General features: G+C 36.1%; 1 protein-coding gene across 2 annotated transcripts; it reads right to left on the bottom strand.

Moving 5' to 3' along the window:
- Positions 1 to 409: 409 nt before the first annotated feature.
- CENPU (centromere protein U) lies at positions 410 to 11,240 on the bottom strand. 2 transcript variants are annotated; one of them, XM_026847136.1, is made up of 12 exons: positions 11,140 to 11,240; positions 10,827 to 10,971; positions 10,340 to 10,451; positions 8,788 to 8,893; positions 7,821 to 7,911; positions 6,683 to 6,752; positions 5,576 to 5,693; positions 5,088 to 5,166; positions 4,063 to 4,110; positions 2,660 to 2,721; positions 1,277 to 1,433; positions 410 to 576 (listed from the first exon to the last, which is right to left on the bottom strand). In XM_026847136.1, the coding sequence occupies exons 2-12, from the start codon at positions 10,875 to 10,877 to the stop codon at positions 439 to 441; spliced, it is 1,032 nt and encodes a 343-aa protein (XP_026702937.1). In that variant the 5' UTR covers positions 10,878 to 10,971; positions 11,140 to 11,240; the 3' UTR covers positions 410 to 438. The 2 variants fall into 2 exon arrangements, with proteins under 2 accessions (XP_026702937.1, XP_026702938.1); XM_026847137.1 differs by having other exon boundaries at positions 6,683 to 6,749.
- Between the last annotated feature and the right edge of the window lie 17 nt (positions 11,241 to 11,257).

The raw sequence follows: 11,257 nt of genomic DNA, 5'->3' as shown, positions 1-11,257 counted from the left end.
TCTGTTTTGTTAGTTATGTCCAAGTTTTACTGATAAGCCAAGCAAAATCGATTACTTTCAGAAATGGGAGAAAATTATTTATTTCAAATACAAATTGAATAAAGAGATTTGTTTATCGATAGTTCAACTAAAGTCTGTGTGTTCTCTTTTAAAAGTATATATTACTTTCAAGATCACATTAATAGCCCAAGAGTACAAACCAACATTGCTAACAGAGCACAGAAAAGTCTTACTACTTTAACTGGAATTGCTATTTCATTAACTGTACTGACATTCTGAGTAAATTCTCACACAGGCTATTTGACAATAGAAAGATACAGTCACTGATTAAACTACTGACTTTTAAACATTGAAGCAAAATAGAGCAAAAATGATTAAACAAACTTTAAGCACTGACCAGTCTTTGTTCCTAACAAATGTCAGAAAGACTATTAACGCTTAATGTTTCTTTGATAACTTCCCTCTTTGCACAGCCAGAGCTTCTTCTAGTTTCTTATTAATATTCTGAAAGTGTCTTTCTGCTCCTAGAATTCTCTGAGACTCCACCAGAAGAGCAGGGAGGCTGGAAGTTCCATACTGTTGTTAAGGAAATAAAATGACAAGGTGTCGTTTTTAATTATTGGAAAAATCACTTACATACCTGTATTTTTCCTCTATCTGAAATGGTGCAATGTGATTTTTAAAAGTGAAGAACAGCCAACATTGGGAACTCTTCTGAAATGGTAGGATTTCCCTTAACACATGGCAGGCACGTCGCATTGTCAACAGAAAATACTGCACCAGGTCATGAGCCACAGCGTCTTAGTTCTAAGACTACATGAGAAGTTACTCTGGTCATGAAATATAAGTGTTGTTCCCAGCATTCAATACCTTACAGAACAGACACATAAGTACCAGAGCTCTCCCTACCTTTGAACAGTAAAACCAAAAAAAACCCAATTACTTGCTTCTGCCTGTTAATATTTCTTCAATTTCTATAAAAAATGTTAGACCTGAGGACAACTGTTACACTTCTATGTCCTTTGAACTCCTGGACATAGACAGCAAGGTAGCAGAATCCTCCCTTGTAATACTTCAGTTTCTAACATGAGATCAAAAACCCGAGATACCACAATAAAGAATGATTCTCAGGTTGCTTCCACAAAGACAATTAACAAGATATTGCTATTTAGTGTAAGTTAAAAGTTTAACATTAATGCCCATCAGTCCAGGAAAGAAAGAATGGTGGGGGGCTGATCCAGAACAGTTCAGAAACATACACAAAATAAATACTTACTACCACTTTTTCTTTTTGGTTTTCTTCTCTATAATGCAAACACTCTTGCTGTAGCTCCTTTAAATCAATAAGTAATTCAGTTGCTTGCCTCAAGGAAGATTTCCTTTCTTGTACCTCAGCATATTCTCTTTGTAGTTGTATCAGTTGTGCTTCAGCTCTGAAAAAGATCAAGGCTTTGATGACTATATCTGCATATTTATTAATGAGTAATTATTTCCTCTGAAGGCTTAAGGAAAAGGTTGATCAGAAATACAAAACCATAGGTTAATATACTGTTTAATTAGAATAACCACCATATTAAACAGGAGCATGGGTCCAAATCAACAAAAAGCCCCAAACATTTCTTCCACATTTCTCTTTAAGAGTCTGACAATATAGCCATTCTTTCTTAAGTTTTTCAAGTGAAGTACCTGGTGTTCTGCACACACCTGCTTGCAGGCTGAGGTGTTCAGTGCTTACACTGAAGCATACTCAGGATATACAAACTACATATACCTCTGCCTAAGTAAGTGGAAGGGCTCAATCCATTAAAATAGCACTCCAGGAACTGAACACCACCAGCCATTTTCGTTTAACAGGGTTGCAGCAATAAAAACTTTCTTAAGGTGATCAAAGGATTAAAATACAACCAAAAAATATGAAGACAGCTTTCAATGTGTGAGGGGGTTCAAACCCATATTGAGAGATGCCTTTAATTAGTTCTTTGCGTGAAGTTTGTCCATAGTACTCTAAGAAACCCAAAACTCTCATGGCCATACTTCAGAAAGGGCTTTTAATCTGCCTTTGTGGATCCAAACCCACGGTTCCCTACAGCATTAACTTACAGCATGTACATTACATGCAGCTTCAGTATAAAGCTTGTCACTAGTAAGCAGCTGACTTGGGGAAGTCTAATCGTTCTTCCAAAGAATAATTTCCGTGTTGTGTATCTACATGGCATTAAGATTAATGCCAAGTTAGAGAAGGGGAACTGTGTAGCCACACGAGACAAAAGCAAACCATGTATTCAGAGGCATCCCTGACAAGCTGCAGGTGAAATATATTCTCCCACCTCAAAACGAAAAAAGCCCTCTGTATCACCTTTGTAAATTTATGATTCATCACCTTTGCAATTAGAGTTGTAAATTAGTGCTTTTCTTATGAACGTATGGTCTGTAATACCATCCCAGGAACTAGTTAGCTACGAGAACTTGCAGGAATGACTAGACAACTGAAATACAGAAAGGAGAGGTTATATCCTGATCTTTTGTAAAACCAGAAAGCAATACAGAAATAGAGTTTCATCAAAATAAAGAACAAAGAAAATTACTTTCATTTCTGAGTTACAAAATACCAGACTTCTTAAGTTCTTCAGGCTATTATTGTGCACCATTAGAAACATACCCAATTAGCTCTTCTCTGAGTTGCAACAGTCTCTGCCGTTTCTTTTTGATGTCTGTTATTACCTGAAACAAAGAGTGAGGAAAGTCTTTGAAACGGTTTCTGTAACTTCAAAGGCAAACAACTCAAATTTCATTGGCTTTTTTGCTTTGAGGTTTTATGCTTCTGATTCTGGGTGTGGAAGATTGCAAGATACCAGACCTTAAACACTGACATATTCTACATCTGTATTTTAAACACTTTGAAGCTCATTAAAATGTCACACTCTCATCTCCATCCAAAATTTCTCTTAAGGAACGTTGGATTTACAAGCATAAAAATGCCACAAACTCATTTTGTAACTCAAACATCTCTAGAAGGTTTTGGTTGGTTCCGTTTTTAAAAAGCAGACTAGTATGAATGTATGTTCAGTATGATCACCATAACTAAGGAACTAAGCATAATTAAGTTTTCTTTAATACAACATCCAATTTAAAAAAAAACCCACCAACCGAAAACTAATCATAAATTTAACTTTAGCAACTACAAATCTGATTTTAAACAAATGTATAAGAGGCAAAATAAGTTAATTGAGTGGCTGTGAATGCTAGATGTGCATTTAAAGTTTTCATTTTGCATGCAGAAGAGCTTACCACATCACCTCCAATTAACAAGACTTTAGCACATTAATTGCTACCTCCCAGAACAAGCTTTCTGTTGACTTCACTTGTTAAAAGCTATTTTGTCAAAGTTTGCAGGTGATGTTAATCTGGGCAGAAAGCCTCTGGCAGACAGTGCCTACCTGCTCTTAAATCTCTCTGCTGTAGGGCATTCACCTCTCCTAATGAAACCACCGCAATGTTTTGCTGCTCTTACGCTATCTCCTCCTCCTGTCAACATTCCCCTGTTGCATTTTCAGTTAATTACTACTTGCTCTGAATGAACAGAGGAATTGCCTTCCTCTGAACAAAAATGCTGCATATATTTAGGGAATGCAGCTCCTTAGACTCCTTTAAACTAAGCAGTACAATTCTATCCTCACAGGTCATCATCTTTGCTGCTCTCCTAGATTTTATATTCATCTGTTTCTGGAAGGTTAGCTCTCAATATTTAATTGGCTCTCCAGAGGCCTCACCAGTGCTCAGAAGAAAAAAAAAAAAAAAGTCATTCACATGCATAGATACCTACACATCCTCATGTGCTTTTTACACCCATACACCAGTATACATATGGAGTTTGTGATCTATCATATTTACTCAAATCTTCGCCAGAAAACCTCTGGTGGTTCCCTGTCCTCTATTTGTGCAGTTGATTCTGTAGTACTGCACACTTTTTTTGTGAATTATTTTATTTCTTCTAGTCAAATTTTTGAAATTTCAATGCCCACCTCTGTATGCTGTACAATCTAGTGATATATATGTATTTACCTTAGCATTTTTTTTCTTCATATTCTTTAATTCCTGGACTTCCACTATCTACAAATGAAAAGAACAATTACAGATTGACTAGGGATCTTGATTTCCTTTCTATTCTAAAAACATGGTTGCAAGAATTACTTTGGAATAACATAAAAAGCTATTTTAAAAAAAATCAACACCGGTTCAAAGGAAGATTAAAAGTGTATCAGTTGTGTGTCAATTTTTTCCTCTCTCCCCATGCCAGAGGAAGACTGTTGCATAAAATTCGTCACTTTGCACCAGTTAGAGCAAGTAATGCTCCTTGTATCAATTAGTGTAATATTACCTAGCTTATTTTTTCTATAACTTTCTCTAAAATGCATAAATCTAGTCATTTTAAAATTTGCTCATTCTAATGAACCATTTAGAACTATAGTTTTAGTACTTATCCATTGTACTTACCAGAACTCCTACAAAGTTCTGAGTTTATTTTACTTCTTGTAATTACTAAGAAATCTTAGTCTTCCAAGCTAATAAGCTTTTTACAGTTAGGATCAAAATGTTAATTAAAAAAGGATTATTTTCCCTTAGTCAAGCCTCTACACAAGTCACTGACATGCAGTATAAAGATTAAGTCATCAACCTTTTAAAACTCTAGTCCATAAGCTTTTAAAACAGTGTTTGACATAACTGTGCATTCAAATTATGCAGCTCTCCACTTTTACTACATAATGCTTTAGACATGACAAAGGCTTCAGGATGATTAGATGCTTCCTTTTCCTCAAAAGCTGACAATTTTGCAACATACTTGCGTGACAGCCATGTTGTGTCTAAAGGCAATTCCCATGAAAGCCAGCACAGAGGCAGCAAATCATAACCTGCACACAACAAACTGTGCTTTCGTATTATTTATCCTGACAAGAGATTAGAAAATTTAAAGTACCATAAAATAAATGTGTAAAGAACAATACAAAACCAAAAGCATTTTAACTACAATGTAATGTACAGCTCTACAGTCACTACCATAAAATTGATTTTATTTATGGTGTACTTACAAGATCAGTGATTTGGTCCTTGAAAGCAGAACAGAAGCCATTGATAGCTTTTCTGCAAATGTTTGATTCTATGCTTTGTCTGGAGAAGTCAGAGGGACAAAACACAACCCATTTGGTTTAGTAAGGAGAAATCTCATTCAAAACTAGTCCTTTGAGTAATGAATAAAACCCAGTGTTAAGCAGCTAGTAGCACAGGCAACTGCAGATCTTTCATGTACTTGCAGTAGCTTTATTTCTACACTGAAAAAAATGTCAGCTGAGATGTGTTGTTCTTACATTTGCAAAAATATCAAATACCTGGAGACCACCTCAAGATCACATATGAAAAAATATTTGAATCACAGAAACCTAATAATCATTAAAATAACATCAGAATGTAACCATGCAATACTGCATTCCCATAAGGACAGCCCACCAGCAAAACCACATGTAATATTATTTTTTTTTTAACTTTTGAGTATTCAGCCATAAGAAAGCAAAATATTTACCTGTAATTTGTTGCTATCTTCTCAAATTCAGTCAGAACAACATCCAGTTCTGTAATGTCTCTAGGAGATCTCTTCAGTTCTTTGGGGCCCCAAACCTGTATAGAACATGGGCTATCCACTGAAACAACAGAATGAAGATAAGCATTGTACAATTCAGGTACATGTTCTAAAGCAACAGAAAAATTATTATGCCCGCTATTAAAATAACCATCTAAAAATTAAGAATATGAAACTCGAGAACCAGGATATATGAATTATTTCATCTGTCTTTGGCTGAGCAACTATGATAGATTTATCTGGGAACGTTTTAGAATTTGGATGATCAATCAAATACAACTTATTTCTTATTCTTCATCATTTCAACCAAGTCCAGGAGCATGTTAGTAAAGTAACTAATAAAGTGCACAGTGTACCCTAGATATAGCTATTTGTGCTGTAAAAACTAGTAGTCCGAGTTTGGGCAACCTGCATTACTCAAGGAATAATGAGTTGTTATATTTGTAGACGTTTTGTATTAATATCTTATTTTTCCAAAAAAAGCTATATACAAAGATGTTCTTTAAACTTCACAATGGTATTATTAACTAATTCCACAAGAAAATTAATCCATGTTTCTTCACACACTCCCAAATGTAAATCTTGTACTTGAATGTGATGGGGTACTGTTTCAGAAAAATGCCAGTCTCGAAGCTCCCTATCTCAAAGGTCTTCACAGTAAGAGCTGTGCCTACACTGTAAGTCGGGGGCACTCAGAGTTCTGTCCCACAGCTGGTGCTCCAGGCCTCCAGACCAAGGGATGCACTGAACAGTCTTACAGCTCCCTGCTCATGGACCCAGGCTGTGTGTGAGGGATAATGCACACTTGTGCTTTACCCCTTCAGGGGAGCAATATGCAAGTCCAGGGATGCAGACCACAGGGATCAGAGCTGTGTGGCACACCAGCCCCTCAATTTAACCATTGCTAATGAGTGTCTATACCAAAACTCAAACTAAAACCTCCCATTTCCAGAAGCAATATGTTGTTGCATACCAGAAACGAGAACTACTGAAAAGCATTAATCTGGAATGAGGAGAAGCTACACAGAAGTTTTGAAGAGGCTACCTTACCAGAAGGATCAGATGTGTTCTCTGAAGGCCGCTTCTTTTTCGCCTGGAATTGAGTAGTATTCAGAGCCTTCTGTGATATAAAAAGCAGATTAACTTCAGAAAAAAAACCCTAGGTTTACTTATTTAAACTTCCGAGAGATGGCAATTAGGCAGAATGCAGGAAAGTGCTTCCTGACTGAAATGTCAGTAACATTCACTTTGGCCTGTTTCGCCAGAACCACAGCACAGTGGTCACACTGGTGAGAGTGCAGCTGTCTGACCGCACGGACCAGCTGACAGCCACTGGCCATGCAGCAGGAGCATGCAGACCCTCGGTTCAGCATAGTTACTGCCCAGTATTAACAGTTCACTGATCAACTGCGCCTGCTCACCTTCCTTTTCAGCCATGTTCTGTCCCAATTCTTTCTCTCCTTTGACTACTTTGTGACACAAACAGCACTTCTACAAGAGCACTGCATACATGCAGTTTACTGGTGAAAGACTAACAGCCCACACTAAATTTTACAGCACAATATTCAATAATTCCAATAAATTTCAATACATAAAAAACTTTTATGCTAACTACTCTATTGCTTCTTTTATCATAGGCCTACATTCTCACGTCTGCAGATAGTTAATAACATCCTCTGTTTGCCTGGAAGCTAAGTGGGCCAAAAGCATTTTACACTCACCATGGTCTAAGTGTGGAAAAACTCATTCAAAAGTGTTTTTTGTTTAATTCTAATATGTATTCAAAATTAATTTTATCAATACAGAATTCATTTCTCTCAAATATGTTTTAGTTCAATACTGAACAAGTACAAAGGATTTACACTCCATTTAGTATGCCATTCTTTAAGAACATACATTCCAGATATGGAGAAGATATTGAAAGAAAAGAACATACTCCCAAATGAGCAGGAGAAATGGCTCCTGGATCCAGGAACACCTGGCTATTATATTGCCCATTGACATGACGACTGTAGCTTTAAACTTTTCACTTGGCCATCTCACAGGAATACTTTGAGGATTAATTATTTCAGATACAGTTAAGCACTAACAAACAAATGAAAGGTCTTCCTCTCCCCCCCGCTCTAATGCAGGTATGGTATGAAGTAAGTTAAATTGACTGATAATACTCATGGAACTTTTTCTGTACCACGTTCTTCTTAAGGGGTTCGTCTTCAGGATCAGCTGTGTTGCATTTCTGAACATCACCAGCAGCTGGTTTTGTGCAATATGTTTTTTTACTAGGAAAAGAAAAATATCCACATGGAAACCCACTGCACACTGAGAAAGAATGATCTTCAACAACATACACAACAAAATCCTGTGTTTTGGGGAACATTTTGTACTGATATGTCATTTAGTCTGTGTTTCCTAAATGGACTACATAAAGATTTGCAAATGGCATATAGAGGGAACAGAATCTTTATCCCTCAACAGCAACCCTCACAATTTAGAAATCTAGTACTAACTGACCACTGGGATAGCCATGCTGTTACTGAGCAGAAACTTCAAAACAGAGTCAAAATTATCATTGAGGATATTTTATCAGGAATGGATAAGGCTTTCTTGGTGGGGGGCGAGGCTGGAAATCGAAACACACAAAAAAATACATACTCTGATAGAAGCATTATTATTGTCTTGCTATTTCATTCAAACTATTTCAGATTTTTCATATTTAAACCAAATTTGATTTAACAAATTACAAATATACTAAAATTTGCATTAAAGCATTTTTAAAATAATTTTTGTTACATATAATTTAACTGTCTTCTACCTACTTTTAAATTTTTCCACCTTTTAACTTCAGACAGCCATCATTTAGATAACTAATTAACACCTCACAGAGGTATTTTAAAATCCTTTCGTATATTTAAAAAATATAATAATTACTTAAATCAATGTACTGCTTACAGAAGGCAGACTCTAATTTATTCTCCCATTTCTTTTCTACATTCCTCAACCTTACTTAGTCTTTTGGTTTCTTATCTGCGAAGTTTGAAGTTAAAGCATCTGTTTAATAAGCAACTAGGAAATCCTGACAAGCAGAACATTTTTCCCATTTAATCTAAAAATCTGAAGATTAAATTAAATGCTGGAAATTATGTTTTTCACTAGACCTTCTTCCTGTACTTTTCCTTTGAGGTGCTGAAACATGACTAAGTGACCCATTTTGTGAATCTTCCTCTCCATAATCGTCCACAGCAGTACTGTGCAAAGGGTGATCTATGAAGAACAGAAAATAAGCTGCATGAAAGTTGTTCTCATTTGTTCAGGCAAAGAGCATGGGCATGTTAGCACTGCCTGCCATTAAGCATTTAGTTAGAATATTTGTGGCTTGCTCACTAACACTCTTGTTAAAAGTATTATTTGAGGACTAGGAAAATATACATAGTGAAAAGCTTCATAGTTTCTATACTCATCCACCTGCTATCTCTCTACAAATCAAAAGCAAAGGTGCTGGAAAGCTTAGCACATATGTATGGCATACAGCAAGCAAAACATTTTGTGCATTTAAAGTCTCTCTTTGCTATGGCGTACATCTTCTATACATTTAAACAAGTACTTTCTAAATTTTACATTTTCATTTTAATATTGATTTTAGCTGCTTTATTGGATGCTATAAGAAGGCAGTTGCAGCTGCTACACAATGTCTGTAAATGTAGAATTCTTGAAGGTAGCTACCAAAATAGATTAGAACTCAACTTTAAGGTTTTAGCATGCCTTCTACAGTATAGATCTCTTCTTTCAAGCACATTACCACAAAAATTTAGTGTTAGCTTACATTTGTGTTAGTGGGCATCCTTTTCAAAGTTTTAATACATACCACAGAGATAAGGAAAAGAGCTTTTCATTTTCCTTATGACCACCTTTCCCTTATGACAACCCTTTTGCTCTATTGTTCTTGATAGCTTATTTTCAATGCTGTTTCTAGTAGTTACATGTATATTTCCATAATTTTCTTAGAATAGTAGCTATTATTAAGCAGCTCTTAGCATTTTCTCTACAACTTCTAATTACACAGTTTTTCAAATATTTTGCTTAGGGGCATTGACATACAAGAGCTATATATATTGGTAACAGAGGACTTCACACAAAGGTACCTATTCTATCTAAACTGATTCTCTTCGGACATTCTGAGGCCTCACTCCACATGTCCCATACAAAGCATGAAAATGGTTTTAACGCTTCATCCAAACCAGTATGTGTTTATGAAGTTACTTTTTAAAGTAACATTTGAAAGTGGTAGAACAACATCCCTGTGAAGGTCTAAGTTTGCTGCCATGAATATTCTTACAGTAGGAAAAATTTCACTTCATAATTTGTGTAATTTAACGGAGAATAACTTAAGATACTGAACTTCCATTTCAAAATGTAAATTCTTATGCAACTGCAATGTCATATTGTGTGAGATTCTACTGTTCAGACTATAAAACTTGAATAGTCAGTATTTTTCCACTGATTTTTACTTGCACATGTTACAGCCTTAGTCTCACTACTTCCTAAGTGACAGAACATAATACTGCTCTCAAAAAACCCTCCATCTCTCCCATCCATAACTTCATCCGGCAAAGAAACAATACTTTCTTCTAAGTAAGCATTCAAATATTTTGCCCATATGGGTTGCTCATGAAAAATCATACATTAAATGACAATCAAGTTAATACTAACCAAATGAATCCTCAAGCTCAAGTTGATTTGTTTCCGCTACCTTCAATATCCTTGAGACATCTGGTTCTTCAGGTGAAAATAATTTCCGAGGCTGGGAGTTAGCTTTGTGTTCCTGGAAAGGTATGAAATTAACTGGTAGTTCATCCAGCTTTTTCAGTGCAAAACAAATTAAATATAACGATGAATTTCAAGAACATTTGATTAGAAATATATTTAACAAGGATTGTATTGACTACTGAGCTATAATATAAATAAAGCATTTAAAGCATGTGTTTTTTCCTTAGGGTATGGGGGGTTTTCCCCTAAGAGAAGTGATGGAATAAAACTGATATATTCTGATACTTGATACTCTACTGTAGTTTTATAAAATGACATAGCTCACACTAAGTACATAAGCTTGTAAGTCTTATAACAGTCTCATAATAAGAGCACAGAAAAACAATAAAACACTTGCTGCTTTAGTTCTGTTCAACCCAACAAAACTTACCTTTAATTTATTTCTAGAATGACTTCCTTTCATTTTCTTCTTTGAGGACATTTCGCTAGTCAGTATGTGCTGCTAAATATACAACTGAGAATAAAGGTACCGAAAAATCGTCCCCGATACAAATCTGCTTTTTCTGTCTCAATACCTGAGGGAGAACGGGAAATCTCTGTTAATTCACCGTATTAACTCACTTTAAAAGTTGTAAAACTTACTTTGTTTGACCAGCCCGACGCCTGGCATCGCACACAGAAGTTAGTAACAAGGCATTCAAATGAAAAAGACGATGCAAGACAGCGCAAAGCGCTATTTACACCTTTCCTTTCGCTTCACCGCTGCCGCTTCCCTCAGGCAGGAGCCCCCAGGCCCGCCTCCCCGAGCGCCAGGAGCCCGCAGGCGGGGCCCGCTGCCTCGACAGCAAAAAGGCAGCGGGC

Source organism: Athene cunicularia (assembly GCF_003259725.1).
Source record: "Athene cunicularia isolate RWA chromosome 4 unlocalized genomic scaffold, athCun1 chr4_part1, whole genome shotgun sequence".
Classification (NCBI taxonomy): domain Eukaryota; kingdom Metazoa; phylum Chordata; class Aves; order Strigiformes; family Strigidae; genus Athene; species Athene cunicularia.
This window is presented reverse-complemented; position numbering and strand designations above follow the sequence as displayed.

What these genes read in the sequence shown, in the direction of transcription:
- CENPU (XM_026847136.1), bottom strand. Translation starts at nt 10,877, where the DNA reads ATGTCCTCAAAGAAGAAAATGAAAGGAAGTCATTCTAGAAATAAATTA. An exon ending in ATTCTAGAAATAAATTAAAG is followed by an intron (nt 10,452 to 10,826) that starts GTAAGTTTTGTT and finishes ATACCTTTCCAG; the next exon opens with GAACACAAAGCTAACTCCCA. An exon ending in GAACACATCTGATCCTTCTG is followed by an intron (nt 5,694 to 6,682) that starts GTAAGGTAGCCT and finishes CTGTTGTTTCAG; the next exon opens with TGGATAGCCCATGTTCTATA.